The sequence below is a fragment of the Cnephaeus nilssonii genome (assembly GCF_951640355.1).
Source record: "Cnephaeus nilssonii genome assembly, chromosome: 5".
NCBI classification, from domain to species: Eukaryota; Metazoa; Chordata; class Mammalia; order Chiroptera; family Vespertilionidae; genus Cnephaeus; species Cnephaeus nilssonii.
Window position 1 is genome coordinate 26,325,776 of NC_137076.1, and position 17,858 is coordinate 26,343,633.

Here is a 17,858-nt window from a genome sequence, read left to right on the forward strand (position 1 = left end):
TAAATAAATAAATAACAAGAACCGTTCCCTAAGTACTCCAAAATATGAGGTGTTGATGATGATGATGAGGAGGAGGATGAAGACAGTAAACCAGATACTATGAATGGTCACCAAGGACTTCCTAAGAGCCAGGCTCTGAGCTGAGTGTCGGAGAGCTTGTTTCATTTCATCTGCATAATCTCTCCGCAACAAAGAGGAATGCACATGATCATCATTTTACAAATGAACAAATATAACTTGCACTTGGTTATGTGGTAAAATAGGAGTGAACTCAATATAGTGGAAAGTACATATGCGATTATATATGTGATGAATATACTAGAGAAAGGAAAAATACATTTCAAATATCATTATTAATATCATCAGGCTAGCTTTATGTACTTTGATTAAAATATCCTGTGATTTGAAGGTATGAACTTATCTGGATCTCTGATAGGACATTTAAAAAAATATTTCTATTGATTTCAGAGAGGAAAGAAGAGGGAGAGTTAGAAACATCAATGATGAGAAAGAATCATTTATTGGCTGCCTCCTGCACACCCTCTACTGGGGATCAAGCCTGCAACCCTGACATGTGCCCTTGACTGGAATGGAACCTGGCGCCCTTCAGTCCACAGGCTGACACTCTATCCACTGAGCCAAAGCAGCTAGGGCTCTGACAGGACATTTTATTTAGTCCTTGTACAAGTAGATACTGAGTGAATGGAGGGAAATGACTGAATCTCATTAATTTGTGATTCCTCAGAGCCTATCCTGTCTTTGGCACAGAGTAGCCTACAAAAACAAAAAAATCCCTGTTAAACATTAACTAGATCCTTAGTTTACACCAGCACAGAGTAGGCAAAAAGGCTTCCACCCACTGGCTGCTTTTCTGCCTGTCCTTTCATCCCATTCAGGAGTATTCCATAGGACTAGAGACACGATGCTATAGGGACTATGTATATCTCTGACATGAACTTCCTAGGCACCTATTATTTTCTGTTTATAAGACATACATAATTCAATTGCCAAAACATTCTGGCAATTTTAAGTATGGAACAATTTCAAAGTACGGGAAAGGAGAGGATCAATCTTACTTCATGGACTGAGACACTTTTAGGATTTCACATTTAGGATGCGAAGTCATCCCTGTTCAAGTCCCCTGGGACAAGGAAGGCTTTGGCCTCTCTGCCATGTAATTAAATAAAAGTCATTAAATATTTCTTGAGATTAAATATATCAATATCCTGCTATTGCAAGAGTACTTTAATTCTGATTAAAATGCAATAGCTGAATATATTAATTGCCAAACTTCTGGGGGTATTAGTCTCCCCATTTGTAGGTAAAAAATGCTATCAGGGAGAGGTTGAGATATTTGCACACACTCTAAATTTACAGTGTGAAAGATGTGGGACTCAAACTTTCATCTCCTGACTCCTGGCCCAGACTCTCTCCCATCCACTAGACCTGAACAAATATATTTTTTCTCAAGTTTGTTTTGTCTAAGATGAGGAAACAGAGGCAAAATAATTGATTTCTCCTACTAGGACTCAGTGAGGTCATCTGTGAATAACGGGATGGACTAAGTGATTCAGAAGGGTCCTTCTGGAATATATATTGTGGTTTATAGGGGCTTTCTATAAATAGTAATGGTTTTTCCATTTCTCTTAGGAAATCTAAGATATGCAAGCATTATTTCCTCTACAAGTTGAGAATTTCATGTGATCTGTCATGAAATGACTATTACTAGACAGATTTTGGGGCATCCTGGTTCTACATCTCAGCAATAAGAGCAGGTAATTTATTTTTTTTTTATTGGAGAAAAATTTAGACAACTAGTAGTAAAATTCATTGTGCACCGATTTTTACATGATTTTGAGTTTTTAGTTATATACCCAGGACAGGGATTGCTGGGTCGTCTGGTAGCTCTATTCTTAATTTTTTTGAGGACTGGATTCCATACTGGATGTATCAGTCTATATATGGACAGATAATTTTTGGCAAAGGAGTTTGAAACATAGGATGGAATAAAGATAGTTTCCTTGATAAATGTTGTTGGGAAAACTGAAAAGCCACATGCAAATGAATTAAACTGAATTACATTTTGTCCCTATGTACAAAAGTGAATTTAAAATGGATCAAAGACCTAAATATAAGACCCCAAACAATAATTACATAGAAGAAAACCTATGGACCTTGGCCATAGAAGACATTTTATGAACTTGACCTCAAAGACAAGGGAAATAAAGGTGTTCGCCAATTTAATTATGATGTGTCTTGGTGTCAGTCTTTTGCGGTTCAACTTGTTTGGAACTCTATGTACTTCTTGGACTTGCATAGTTTTTTTTTTTTTTTTTGCAAATATCAGCGAAGTTTTCTGTCATTATTTCTTCAAACAGGTTTTCTACTACTTGCTTCTCTTCCTCTCCTTCTGGTACCCCTATTATGTGAATGTTGTTTCATTTTGTGTTGTCCCAAAACTCCCTTAGGCTCTCCTCTTGCTTTTTAAGTCTTCTTTCTAGTTGCTGCTGTGTTTGTGTGTTTTTTCCTACCTTGTCTTCTAATTCGCTGATGTGGTCCTCAGCATCTTCTAGTCTACTGTTTAAGCCTTCCATTGTGTTCTTTTTTGCAGCTATGTCGTTCTTCATCTCCTCTTGGTTCCTTTTCATGTTGGTGGCATTCTCATTCAGCTACTTATAGTTCTCATTGAGTTATGTGTATTTGTCATTGAGTTGTGTGTATTTGTCATCCAGCCGTTTAAACATCCTTATAGCCATTAATCTGAATTCTTTCTCTGATATGCTGCTAGCCTCAATTTCATTTAACTCCCTTTCTGGTGATTCATCTTTTTATTTCCTTTGGGGATTGCTTTTCTGTCTTCCCATGTTTTTCTGTAATGTTTTAATTGTAGGTCCGATTGGTTTGATACTCAGGTTCTTTTGGGGATGGTGAAACTGGTGTGATCTCTCAGGTCACCTGGGCTTGGTGATCTAGTGTAGCTCCCTACTTGAGCTATTTGGTTTCTCTTAATGTAGGCCTGCGAGCTGGAAAGGCACAACTGTGGTGTCTAGAAGTCAGTAGCCGTGGAGGATGGTGTCCCAATTTTTGCTGTATGTGTCCTTGATTGAAATCACGCATGCCCAGCGGGGACTCACAGTGGCACCCAGGTACCATCTGTTGGGGTGATGGGTCTCAGGAGGCCTGCATTCTGGAAAGGCATGGCTGTGGTGTCCAGAGTTATGTAGTTGTGGGTGGGCAGACTCAGCTTTTGCTGCTGCACCTGTGGTGGATATGCGCACGCTCCCAGTGGAGGATCACAGGTGCACCCATCGTGCATTTGCCAGCGAGGGGCACTGAAGTACTCTGAAGGGCCCTGGCACTGAAGCTGTGTAATTGAGGCATCTGTGGGCAGGTATCCAGGATGAGTGAATTCAGAATTTCGACTGCCAGGGGGAGTGTGTCCCTGTTTGTCCACTGTTTCTTGTCATTTGTTGCCATGATGTTTTTATTTCTTCTTTGATCTCTTTGGTAACTCAGTCATTGTTTAATAGCATGTTATTTAGTCTCCATGTGTTTGATTTTTTTGGATTGCTTTTATTGTAGTTGATTTACAGTTTTATGCTATTGTGAGTTTGCAGGTGCAGAGCTCTGATGCACTTTGAGGGGCCTGGCAATGAAGTTAAGCAGCTGGGGTGTATGTGGGCAGTTATTCAGGAGGAGGGAATTCAGAGTTTCTACTGTGGGGCAGCGCATCCTTGTCTGTACAGAATCACACCCAGCAGGGGCTCAAAGCAGCTCCCCAGAAACCTTGTGGATATATGGGCCCAGGGTGCCTGCCCTTTGGAAATGTGCTCTTCTGTGGTGGAGAGTTTGCCGGCGCAGAGCTCTGATGCACTTTGTGGGGCACTGGTGCTGAATTTACACAGCTGGGGTGTCTGCAGAGAGTTATTCAGGCAGAGGAAATTCAGAATTTCTACTGAGGGGCAGTGCGCCCTTGTCTGTACAGAATCACATCCAGCAGGGGCTCCCAGTGGCTCCCAGGCGCTGCCTACAGAGTGGTGTGCCCTGGATGCCTGCGTGGCTGGAAATGCATGAAAGTGGTGTCTGGAGTTCTGCCTCTGGGGAGGGAGAAGATGCACTTACTGCTGTGGGAACGGTGCACCTTTGGAGGTGGAGGTCCTGGGGTCTGCGGGTCTGCAGCTGGGGTAGCAGGGTTTTGGCTGGAGTGGCTGCTGGGTTGTGGGCAGTGTCAATGTCCTGCCTGGGTGGTGATGCTGGTAAGTTCCTAGAAAAGGCCGCTGTCCCCTTCAAGATGGCATGGGCTCCGTGCCCAAGTCCTGCAGTCCAGGGAGTGCCCACAGTGGTAGTAGTCTCTCTTTGTCCAAGAGAGTCTGGTCTGAGAGCTCCTGCTGTTCCTGTGAGATTTAACTGTCCCTCACTCACGCGCATACACAACACACACATCCACATACTCTCCTTTCATACCCTCACTCACTCACTTCTCTCCCTCACCTCTGTCCTGCCAGCCACCATCTTTTTTCTTATTGATTGATTTTAGAGAGAGAATAAGGGAGAGAGCGAAACATTAATTTGTTGTTCCACTTCTTTAAGAAATCATTGGTTGACTCTTGTATGTGTCCTGAGTAGGGATTGAACCTACAACCTTGGTGTATCAAGATGACTCTGTAACCAACTGAGCTACTGCCAGTGCTGGAGTGATTTCTTTCAAGGGAGAAAGATATTTCTTATTTCATATATTTCCTTCAGGAGGAAACAAATATTTACTGTGTTCATGACTTTATTAACTCTATTAACTTTAGTGTCTCTAAAATAGGTAGATATAGAAACAGGTTAATACCCAAGAAATCAATGAGGAAAAATTCCTATGAGGTAATGAGTTTGCCACCGCTCCTTAAGTATAAATGCTTTATTTTGATTTGACTGAATCCAAGGTATAGACTCAGCACTGGTTGCCTGTTTAGTTGTTTCATTACTCTAAGCATCTTTCCTTTTTTAGGAAGTGTCTCAGCTCCATGGAACTCAAGAATCTAACACGTGTCTCAGAATTCTTCCTCCTGGGTCTCTCAGATGACCTGGAACTGCAGCCTCTGCTCTTGGGGCTCTTCCTGTCCATGTACCTGGTAGCCGTGTTGGGGAACATGCTCATCATCCTGACTGTCAGCTCTGATTCCCACCTGCACACCCCCATGTACTTCTTCCTCTGCAACCTGTCCTTGACTGACATCTGCTTCATTTCTACCACTGTTCCAAAGATGATTGTGGGCATCCAGACTCACAGCAGAGTCATCTCCTATGGGGGCTGCCTGACACAGATGTCTTTTTTGATCCTTTTTGCATGTATGGATGACATGCTTTTGAGTGTTATGGCCTATGATCGGTTTGTGGCCATCTGTCACCCTCTGCACTACTCAGCCATCATGAACCCACGCCTCTGTTGCTTCTTAGTTTTGGTGTCATTTTTCATCAGCCTTTTGGACTCCCAGGTGCACAATTTGATTGTATTACAGTTTACCTGCTTCAAGGATGTAAAAATGTCTAATTTCTTCTGTGATCCTTCTCAACTCCTTCATCTTGCCTGCTCTGACACCATCACCAATGACATATTCATGTATTTTGTTGGCTCCATCTTTGGTGGTGTTCCAGTCGTGGGGATCTTTTGCTCTTACTATAAAATTGTTTCCTCCATTCTGAGAGTTCCAGCAATAGGTGGGAAGTATAAAGCCTTCTCCACCTGTGGTTCTCACCTGTCAGTTGTTTGCTTATTTTATGGAACAGCTATTGGAAGTTACCTTGGATCAGCACTGTTGCCTTCCCCCAGGAAGGTCGTGGTGGCCTCAGTCATGTACACTATAGTCACCCCCATGTTGAACCCTTTCATTTACAGCATGAGGAACAGGGACATTAAGAGTGCCCTATGGAGGCTCTACAGCAGAAGAGTCTAATGTGAATATCTCTGCAGTCCTTTTTGGAGTATGATTGGTAAAACTAACGAAACCAAACATGTAGACCAGTGAATGCTCTTTCCTTGGTCACATTCTTTTTTTGTCTCATAGTTTTTATTCCTCTCCATGCTTCATGTATAAACTTTACATCTTTTGATTTGTCTTTAATTGTATTAGCAGAGTGTCTTGCGATCCTTTGTACATCGTGATAAATGAATGAGAGGTTCTCCTAATTGATTCTGATATCCAGGTGAAATGCACAATTCTTTTTTTTTTTTGGTCTTCTTCTTTTTTTAATTTAATAAATCTTTATTGTTCAGATTATTACAATTGTTTCTCCTCCCCCCCCCCCCCCATAGCTCTTCTCCACCCGGTTCCCACCCCACCCTCTGCCCTTACCTTCCCCCAGCTGTCCTCATCCATAGGTTTATGATTTTTGTCCAGTTTCTTCCCGCACCCCCCACACCCCTTTCCTCCCGAGAATTATCAGTCCACTCCCTTTCTATGTCCCTGATTCTATTATATTCATCAGTTTATTCTGTTCCTCAGATTTTTAATTCACTTGATTTTTAGATCCACTTGTTGATAGATGTGTATTTGTTGTTCATAATTTTTATCTTTACCTTTTTCTTCTTCTTCCTCTTCTTAAAGAATACCTTTCAGCATTTCGTATAATACTGGTTTGGTCGTGATGAACTCCTTTAGCTTTTTCTTATTTGTGAAGGTCTTTATCTGACCTTCAATTCTGAATGACTTTGCTGGGTAAAGTAATCTTGGTTGTAGGTTCTTGCTATTCATCACTTTGAATATTTCTTGCCACTCCCGTCTGGCCTGAATAGTTTCTGTTGAGAAATCAGCGGACAATCGTATGGGTGCTCCCTTGTAGGTAATTAACTGTTTTTCTCTTGCTGCTTTTAATATTCTCGCTTTGTCTTTTGCTCTTGGCATTTTAATTATGATGTGTCTTGGTGTGGTCCTCTTTGGATTCCTTTTGTTTGGGGTTCTGTGTGCTTCCTGGACTTGTAAGTCTATTTCTTTCACCAGGTGGGGGAAGTTTTCAGTCATTATTTCTTCAAATATGTTTTCAGTATCTTGCTCTTTCTCTTCTTGTGTCACCCTCATAATTCTGATGTTGGTACGCTTGAAGTTGTCCCAGAGGCTTCTTAGAGTATCTTCAAATTTTTGGATTCTTTTTTCTTTTTGCTTTTCTGGTTGAGTGTTTTTTGATTCTTTGTATTTCAAATCTTTGACTTGATTCTTGCGTTCCTCTAGTCTACTGTCGGGTCTCTGTATAATATTTTTTATTTCAGTCAGTGTATGTTTGATTTCTAGTTGGTCCTTTTTCATATCCTCGAGGATCTTGCTAAATTTATTGGCCATTTCTAGGAAATTCTTAAAAAACCTTATAACCGTGGTTTTGAATTCTATATCCAGTCATTTGTTTTCCTCCATTTCTTTCGTTTGTGATCTGTTTCTTTGGTTCCGCATTTTCACTGCTTCCCTGGGTTGGTAGGGTAGCTTTGTGTGCTCGGTTTCCTAAATGGCCCAGAGGGTCGGCCTCCCCAGTTTCCTGAGGTGGACACTCTTGGTGCACCCCTTTGTGGACTGTGTGTACAGCCTTGTTGTAGTTAAGTCTTGATTGTTGTTGGTATCACTGGGAGGAATTGACCTCCAGGCCAATTGGCTGTGAGGATCAGCTGTGTCTACTCCGGGAGAACTTCTGTGCTGGAGACAGCCTTATGAGACCAGACTTACAAAACTGCTAAAGCCTCTGTGCTCAGCTTGGATGGGGCGGAGTCTCAGGGCTGAGCAGACAGTCTTGGCTTCCCGTCAGCCCTGCCCGATGAGGCCCCTGGGTCTCAGTGTCCCTTGGTAATCGCTTCAAGCACCTCTGAGAGAAAGCTGCCCTCGAGTTTCACCCGCTGCCAGACAGTCCAATGAGTTTCGCCCTCTGCCAGACAGTCTCCCCCAATGAATCTGGATTCCCAGATTCTCACCTTGAACTGGACTTTAGCACAGTCAGGAGCTTCTGGTTCCCTCCAGCTAGAGAAAGCCAGCGGCACACTCAGCAGTCAGTCCTCTCTGCGCACACTTGCACGTGCGCCTTCAGACCTCCACCTTCCGCGGCTCCCCTAAGTTTCCACCTGACAGTCCAGATTCCCTCCGTAAGAGCCTGGGTCCCCATGGGTTCACCCGGAACTGGGGTTCAGTGCAGTAGGAACTGGGGCTCAGTGCAGTTGGGAGTTTCTGACTCCCTCCCACTAGGAAAAGCCAGTGGCAACCTCAGCAGTCAGCCCTCTGTTTGCGCACTCGCACGCGCGCCTCCAGACCACTGCCCACCATGGCTTCCCCTAGTCTCTGAGTCTCCATGTGGTTTTCTCTCTACCTGACAGTCCAGAGTCCCCCGTATGAGCCTGGGTTTTGCCTGGAACTGGGGTTCAGTGCAGTCGGGAGCTTCCTTCCCTCTCCCGCCAGAGAAAGCCAGCCAGGTACTCAGCTGCCCTTCCTCTCTGTGTGCATGTCTCCATACCTCAGCCCTTTGCAGCTCCTCTGATTCTCCGTGAACTTTTCTCTTTCCTTCTGGTTGTAGAATTTCCACTCAGCCAGCTTTCTGTGGTTCTGGATGATGTCCATTGTGTCTTTTAGTTGTAGTTTTGAAGTTGTTGTACAAGCCAGCAGTTTAGCTGCTTACCTATGCCGCCATCTTGGTTTCCTCGAAATGCACAATTCTCTTAGTGTATACTTAAACTTTATATATTTCCCCATAGTTTTAGAGTATTTTCCACACACATTTGCATCTGTCAAATATATGTACTCAGGTAATTTCTGAGGATAAAATTCACTGGATTTCAATTGTGGATTTTATTGGAATGCCCTGGGCGTTCTAAAAACACTGGTGATTGGGTCTGTTGGAGGAGTTCGTCAAGAAGATGTAACTGCCAGTGGACCCAAGAGCTGGATTGTGAAATCAGAAACCCCTAAGCCTCTCCCCTGTCCTTGGATTGTTCATTTCACTTGCCTACCCTGAGCTAGAAGCTAGCCTTCAGAGACTATCTGGATGTATATATGACTGAATGCAGTTGGATTGTCAAACCTCAGAGGGAAGGCAGGAGAGAGTGGAATGGGGGGGGGGGGGTGGGGGGGCGGCGCACCAAGTGTGGGGAGGGGAATAGATCAACCAATGAACTCATTTGTGTATATGCATAACCCACAGACACAGACAATAGGGTGGTGAAGTCTTGGGGGTGGGGTTGTGCAATGGGGGGAAAAAGGGACATATGCAATACTTTTAAAAATAAAGATTTATTTTTTAAAAAGGCCTTTACTGTATAAAAATGTTTAAAATTTGGTGCATTTGGAACACATTTCTACAAACATACAATCTCCAAAACTGAATCAGGAAAAAAAATCTGAATAGACAGATTACAGCTAATGAAATTAAAGCAGTAACAAAAAGAACTCCCAACAAACAAAAGATTTCTCAATAAATATAAGAAGTTTGATATCATATCAAGCATCTTCTCTGACCATAATGGTATAAAACTAGAAATTAATCACAATGAAAAAAAAATAGAAAAACAAAGAAAGATATGGATACTAAATAATGTTACTAAACAATGAATGGTTTAACAGTGAGATCAGGAAGTAAATAAAAAGATACCTGGAAACAAACAGCAAAAGAGACATAATTCATAGCATTACAGACCTATCTCAAGAAAAAAGAAAAATCTGAAATAAACAATCTAACTTTACTACAGGAATTAGAAAAAGAACAAAAAGCAAAGCCCAAAGTGAGTAAAAGAAATGAAATAATATAGATTAGAGCAGAAATACATAGAGTCTAAAAAAATACAAAAGATCAATGACACCAAGAGCTGTGGTTTTTTTTAAAGATAAACAAGATTGACAAACTTTTAATGAGACTTATCAAGAAATAAAGAGAGGACCCAAATAAAGAAAATCAGAAATTAAAGAGGAGACATAGTAACTTACTCCACATAAATACAAGGTATACTAAGAAAATAGCATGAACAACTATACTGAGTGGATAGATTATTATGATCACCTGATGTTTGTAGGCAAATTAGGCGTACACTGCATCGTATGGGATATGGAAGCTGAAGGCCTGTTCGAACACCTTTGCTGTCTGCAGTTACCAAGATAAAATGTCTCCAATTCACCCAGGAACACAAAGATTGGACACTTGAGCATTGGCAAAACGTCATGTGGTCCGATGAATCACATTTCCAGTTGCATCATGCAGATGGCAGAGTGAGAATTTCATGGAAACAGCATGAAAGCATGTACCCCATATGCACGAGTACAACCCTTCAAACTGGTTGGGGCAATTTTATGGTTTGCTTCATGTTTTCCTGGCATGCTTTATGCCCTTTAATTCATGTGGAATAACGTCTGAATAGCACAACATACCTAAGTATCGTTGCTGATCAAGTTCATCCTATCATGTTGATGGTGTATGCCAATGTAGATGGCTTCTTCCAACAAGACAATGTACCATGCCATGGTGCTCCTATTGTGCATGAGTGGTTTCAAGAACACGAGGGAGACTTTACCTTGCTTAGTGGCCCCCACAATCACCAGATCTCAATCCAATTGAACATTTGTGGGACAAAGTTAAAAGAGCCAATAGGCAGCTGGTTCCACAACCATCAAATCTCACAGAACTGGATAGCGCTCTTCATCAGGCATGCTGTCAGATTCCTCGCATCACCTTTCAACATCTTTAGGAGTCAATGCTATGAAGAATCGCTGCAGTATTGAAAGCAAAAGGTGGTCCAACGAAGTACTGATGGGGTGGTCACAATAATCTGGCCACTCACTGTATATCCCAACAAATAAAACAATCTGGATGACATGAACACATTCCTAGAAATGTACAATTTTCCAAAACTGAATCAGGAAAAAAATCTGAATAGACAGATTGCAACTAATGCAATTGAAGCAGTAACCAAAAACTCCCAACAAACAAAAGTCCTGGACCAGATTATGTCACAGGTGAATTTTACCAACCATCTAAAGAAGAACTAAAACCTATTCTTCTCAAACAATTCCAAAAAATTCAAGAAAAGAGAAGATTCCCTAGCTCATTTAAAGAGGCCAGCATTATCCTGATTCCAAATCCAGATAAAGACTGTACAACGAATGAAAATTATTGCCAATATCCCTGATGAACATAGATGTTAAATTTCTCAACAAAATATTAGCAAATGGAATCCAGAGACACATTAAAAAGATTATGCACTCTAATTAAGTGGAATTTATTCCAGGGATGCAAGGTTGGTACAACAGTCACAAGTCAATAAAGCTGGGACACCACATAAACAGAATGAAGGGTAAAAACTGCATCATCATATCAATAGGCGCAGAAAACGCATTTTATATAATGCAGCACCCTTTCATGATAAAAACTCAGTAATATGGGAATAGAGGAAACACACCTCAGCATAATAAAGGCCATAAACCAAAAGAAAATTTGCCATAGCTGTGTGATTGAGTTGGTTGGAGCATTGCCCCATACACCAAAAGGTTGCAAGGTCACGTCCCATACCTAGGGTGTGGACTCAGTCCCCGGTCAGGGTGCATGCCTGAGGCAACCAACTGATGTGTCTCACATCAATGTCTCTCTCACTCTTTAGTGTGTCTCTCTCTAAAATTAATAAAAACATACAGTTTTTGAGGTTTTAAGAAAAGGAAAAAGGAAGTTTTACCTCTTATGACAGAATGGATGAACCTGGAGAATATTTTTTTAAAGTTTTTTCTTTTATTTTGTATTTATTATACATTTTTTAACCTGGAGAGTATTATGCTATGTGAAATAGGCCAGTCAGAGAAAGCAAACTACCATATAATTTCAATTTTTGTGGAATCTAATGAGCAAAATAAAGTAACAAAATGGAAATAGATTCAGACAACAGACTGACAGCTTTCAGGGGGCAAGGGTTTGGGGGGGGGGGCTGGGTGAAAAAGGTGAGGGGATTAAGCATAAAAACCCCCTCATAGACACAGATAATAGAATGGTGATTACCAGAAGGAAAAGGGTGTGGCAGGCAGTAGATGAGGATAAAGGGCTTCAGGATAAAAGGTGATGAAAGGAGACTTGACTTGGGGTTGTGAGCACACAATACAATATACATGTAATATATTATAGAATTTTACACTGAGTTCTAGCCAGTTTGGCTCAGTGGATAGAGTGTTGGCCTGCAGACTGAAAGGTCCCGGGTTTGATTCTGGTTTGGGTCACATGCTTGGGGTGTGAGCTCAATCCACAGAAGGGGCGTGCAGGAGGCAGCCGACCAATAATTCTCATCATTGATGTTTCTTTCTCTCCCTCCACCTTCTTCTCTGAATCAATAAAAATATATTTAAAAAAAAGAATTGTACACTGAAAACTATATAATTTTTGTTAATCAATGTCACCCCAATCAATTTTGTTGTGGAGCGAACGCGAGTAAATGACCACTGGAGTCCAGATCAAATTAAAATTTAGGGAACATTTTTAATTAACTGGCCATCTGTCTGCTCTCTTCACCAAGCCCAGACGCTTTGTTTCCGACCATATTTATACCCATTCACTACCTCCTGTTTTTTTTTTACACAGCAAACAATTTGAAACAATTTAAAGCAAAGGAGTATTTCTTAGGTAAAGTCAACATGTCATTTTCAGGGTCCTGGTGCCTGGTGGAGTAATTAACTGCATCCCGTTATCAGGAAAGTTAACAGGTGGTCTATCTTGTAAGGCTTACTGATATCCTGTTCACAAGAAAACTAACAATTATCTATCCTGCAAGGCCATTTTGTTAGTTGCAGCTGGGATTTAATGGCCAAGTTATCTAGGGGGAAGCATGCTCAAAAATTTCCACTCTCCAACAAATTTAATTTAAAAAATAGAAAAAGAAAAGATGGGATGACTACAGCCCTACATTCAGAACACTGACAGCTGTGAAACCCCCGATAGGATTTAAGAAAATTGTCAATTTGGTATATCAAAATAGATTGTTGTCTAATTACACAATATGCATAAATTCCCCAGAAAAAGTAGAACTTTGATTGTCTTTCTAAATAACAAAAGAAAAACCACATCACAACATATAAAATCCAAAACCCCAAAGCTGGACTATGGAAAAAAGAGGAAGTTTCTCTTTAGAGTCATAAATATTAATAGAGAAAATAGAAATTATGTCATATTCTTGGTATAGAAAACATAATTATCCCTCCATAGAATGGTCCATTCAATGAATGTGCAGGCATACAAATCACACATTGCTGCTTTTCAAGTGAAAAAAATTGTTTAAATTTATAAAATTCCTGCAACTTGGAAGTGAGAAGTACAGGGAACTTTCTCCTGAGAAGAGGAAGGCCCCAAACTTTAAGAACTGTATATCCCTTTTCCTCTTCTATTAGTGACAGCAAGTCCTCAGAGATTGGGATAACCCGGACCCATTAGACTAATTATGAGCTCTGTGCATTGAGCTCCCAGGGCCATGCAGCAGTAGATAATCAGCTGTGCCTCCAGCCCTTCAGCTTCCCGTCTCAGTCCAGGGGGCTTCACATCTGAGTCTTCTCCTCTCGCATCCACTGCATCAGGAGCCCATGACTAAGTCTGACGTCCTGCCAGTCTTGATGGAACCTGAACCTTCATTGCTTGCCAGGCAGGACAGGGGCAGTGGATTCCCACTCCCTGGTCAGACTCCAGCAGAGACGGAACTGCACAGTGAGTACTGTGGAGGCGATGGATGGAGAAGGCACTGTCAGGAGCATTTCTTTTTCATCATTAGGACAAACAGGGGAGTTGGGACAATCATCTGGGAGGGCACCAGTATGGAACGTTTCAGATATTTTGGCCTTAGAAGGGTAGAATCTGAATACCTAGAGGGAAACCTCTGAGTGGCATTCATTTCTGATCCCCAGGGCCTATCCTCTGCTTAGCAGAGAACAACAGTCTCTGCTAAATATTGAATAGACTCTTCCGTGGGTCTCAGAAACAGAGTGTGGGTGACAAGGCTTCCACACACCCAGTGCTTTCTTTCCAGCAATTTCCCTCCTTTTAGCAATGCCTCCTGGGGTCAGCAGAAATAAAACAGTATTTGTATGTATCTATGTCATGGGTTTTCTAAGAAACCTATCCATTTCCATTTAATAGTATCTAGAACATTTAATATAAATATTTTTATATTTTATTGATTTCAGAGAGGAAGGGAAAGGAAGAGTGAGATAGAAACCTCAATGATTAGAGATAATCATTGATCACCTGCCTCCTGCACATCCCCAACTGGGTATTAAACCTGCAACCTGGGCATGTGCCCTTGACTGTAGGCAGAAGCTCTATACACTAAGGCAAACCGACTAGGGCATTTTGCTTTTGTTAATCCTCCGGGGGGTGGGGGAGGGGGGGAAGAGGGGCATTTTTCACTGACCTTTTAGAGAGAGTGGAAGACAGAGGGAAACATTTATTTGAGAGAAACACATTGATTAGTTGCCTCCTGCATGTATCCTGACCAGGCCCTGGGCCCAGGGAGGAGCCTGCAACCAGAATACATGCCTTTGACCTGAATCAAACCTGGGACCCTTTGATCAGCAGGCCAACACTCTATCCACTGAGCCATACAGGATAGGGCTACAACATTTAAATATAAAGAGAAATTGTGGAGATTTTCATAAAAGTACAAAATATTGAAAGAGAAGGAAGAGAAGGGAAGTAAATCTTTTTGTGTGGACTGAGACACATTTCAGCATTTCCACTCATTCCATGAACAAATTACCTGGGACAGGATAGGCTTCTACCTTTCTCTGCCATATCATAGAATAAAATGTCTTTCAGCCTTTCCTGGGAATGATTTTCATCAAATAGCCCACTCTTCCAATCAGATTTAAGGACAATTGGGCGTCACACATTTTCCAGAGATGGGTGTTATTCTCCCATTTCTTTGTACAGAGAGGTGAAAAGATTTTCTCACATATCTCACTTGGTGGGTGACAGGTGTGGGACTCAGACACAGGCCTCCTGATTCCCAGACCAGGGCTCTGTCCCCTCCACTGCGGCACAATGATTGTTTCTTTCCAAACAAGGGCACCACCACCAAGTCCTTCTGTTGGGATCTGGTGAGTTCATCTGTGGTTTGAAGGGACCTTTACTGCATGAATGTTGTGGATCATAGGGTTTCCCAAGGATAGTAATGCATTTCTCAGCATATTTGTAAAACCAAGCTATGAAAACATCATTCCCTATACAAATGTGCATTTTCCGGTGGCTCCATCATGAAGACTATTGGTAGTCAGACTTCAAGGAACTTTCTAATTTTATACGTTGGCAATCAGGGCATGTAGTTGATTTTGTCTGATTTTTCTATTGGGAAAGCAAGTGTCCCGGTAATTAATATTAAAATTGCACACATTAATTTTATAACTCAACCAATTATCTTTTTTGAATATATCCTTAGAAAATTCTCACTTATGCGATAAGGAGATGGGTTTAAGAATTTTCTTAGCCCAGTTTTAATAAAAAATTGAAAAATAAAATGAGGTTTTTCTGCAGATAATACTGAGCATCATTCAAAGTGCTGAAATCGATGTATGTATTTCACAGGGAGACTTGAAACGCAATGCTGTGGTAAATGAGAACTCAGGGAACAATATGAGTAACATGAGAGCATTTAGATAAGTTTTCAGGAAAATGCTATGAGTACAAAGCTCAAAGCTAACGTTATAAAAACATTGAAAGGAAAATGCATTCATCAAATTTATGACAGTGTTTGCCTTTGGAAAACTGAAGTGCAGAGAAAGGTTAGGCAGGGATCACTAAATACCCTTAAGATTTACCAATAATAAGTATGAGTTCTCTAGCACGTGGTAAAAACTATTGATAATAATTGATAACATTAATACAACATTTATTAATAGCCTGGCAATGATTCTCTACCCTAGCTACATGTTAATATGCCCAAAGCACTTATGTGTAGAAATTCTAATTTAACTGGCTCTAGGTTATGGCCAGCCAATCATTAAGTTTTAAAAGATGGATAAGTAATTATAATGATCACTTAGCATTGATAACTAATGTTTTTTATATTTATAATTTAATGTTATTTATATTTATAATTTAATGTTATTTCTTACAGCAATCCTATTAGATAAGTTTAATTACTATACCCCTGTTACAGATGAGCAAGCTAACCAGGTGTTTGTAATAGCTGTTTTTGTTCTTTTCCCATTTGATTTCCTCCAAAGTACATAACTGTTTTTGATGCAAAAATAATTTTTATGATATAGTGAATCTAAAGTTTAGGTAGTATTACAAAATGGAAATGATCAGTTATATACAAAGGGATCTAGCATGTCACACAATGGAATAACTATTTTGACAAAGTAATACTTCTGTTTTGACCTGAGTTGCCTTCAGGGACTGGTTTAGGAGAAATGCGGTCTGCCTATGAGGAAGAACTGACTGGGAAAGCTCTTCAGCTGCACAAGAAGCCAACTTAAGGTGTAAGGCCTTGTTTGGTCCTAAGTTTTTCAACTGTTCATTGGAGGGTTGGTTCTGATGAGAAACCAACCCTTCACAAATGCTTCTGATTAGAGACATATTTAAGAAGCACCCATCCACTACACACCAAAACAGTAAAGTGCAAAGTCAATCTCAGATGTTTCTCTTGGATTGTGCATCACTGATAGAAAATAACATTTCCAAGAGAAAAGTAAGTACAAAGTACTCATGAAAGTTAGTTATTACTTAATCATTGGTGCATTGTAAAATACTATCATCTTCAGGATCAGTGATGCTGTATGATTTTGTGCATTTAACAAAAACATATTTTTCAAAATGTGTAGTCTACCAAGACCAAATATTTATATATGAGTTTTATTTGAGGGGACTTTGGTCAGACAATTCACACATTTGAGTGAGCACTTATCTCCAAGGAAGATGGATATCATAAAACAAACAAACAAACAAACAAAAAATGAAAGATATTTGCCATGTAAAAATGCTATCTGATTATTAACATTTTATGGTAGGTTATAACAGAGTTAATGTGGTTCTAGGACTACTAGACTATATTCCAAATTAAGAAATTTTCTTACACTGCATTTGGATGAGATAAAACACTTTCAACTGTTTCTTAGTGTCTTTCAAATATAATGATGATTGTCATATAAAAGAATATTTCTCATTCCATATTTTTTCCTTCAAAGTAGAAGGCTGATATTTTGTTCTTTTTATGGATTTTTTATCTCAAAATGTCCTTTATTCTCTAATATTCTTTGACCCAGTTACTCTAAAGTGTTTATAGAAACAGATGAATAGCCCAGACACCAATAAACAAAGGGTTCTAAAAAGAGTTAACAACTCAGACATGTTGCTGAAGGTAATGAGCGAGGAGGGTATGTGGTCCTCATGTGTAACTATTTGTGAACTGCTTGGATCCAAAATATGGACACCTCTACACTTGTTTCATTTATTTATCGCTCTCTTCTTTTTCAAAATGTGTCCTATCTGCATAGAACCACAGAATCGAACAGGTGACTCAGAATTCTTTTTTCTGGGATTCTCAGATGATCAGGAACTGCAGCTTCTTCTGTTTGGGCTGTTCCTGTCCATGTACCTGGTGACCATGTTCGGGAACCTACTCATTATCCTGGCTGTCATCTCTGACTCCCACCTCCACACACCTATGTACTTCTTCCTTTCCAATTTGTCCTTGGCTGACATCAGTTTCAGCACCACTACAGTTCCCAAAATGCTGCTGAACCTCCAGACACACAGCAAATCCAACACCTATGCAGGCTGCCTAACTCAGGTTACCTTTATTTTTCTTTTTGGATGTTTGGAAAGTCTACTCCTGGCTGTGCTGGCCTATGACCGGTTGGTGGCCATTTGTCAGCCCCTACACTACCTGGTCA

General features: G+C 40.7%; 2 protein-coding genes and 1 pseudogene across 3 annotated transcripts in view; all 3 read left to right on the top strand.

Annotated features, from left to right (window-relative positions):
* Nucleotides 1-17,858, top strand: part of LOC307098912 (olfactory receptor 7E24-like) — a gene marked incomplete at its 3' end in the record, with an annotated part of 280,559 nt that overhangs the window by 234,861 nt on the left and 27,840 nt on the right. The gene's annotated exons all lie outside the window — the stretch shown is intronic.
* Nucleotides 5,013-5,942, top strand: LOC307098924 (olfactory receptor 7E24-like; the record flags this gene model as incomplete). The annotated part of the gene is made up of 1 exon (XM_079770061.1): nt 5,013-5,942. The coding sequence occupies one exon, from the start codon at nt 5,013-5,015 to the stop codon at nt 5,940-5,942; it is 930 nt and encodes a 309-aa protein (XP_079626187.1).
* LOC307098911 (olfactory receptor 7E178-like) overlaps nt 17,441-17,858 on the top strand; it is a 945-nt pseudogene continuing 527 nt past the window's right edge. Inside the window, exon 1 of the transcript in view lies at nt 17,441-17,858. This exon is cut by the window's right edge and continues 527 nt beyond it. The product of the transcript in view is annotated as an olfactory receptor 7E178-like (transcript).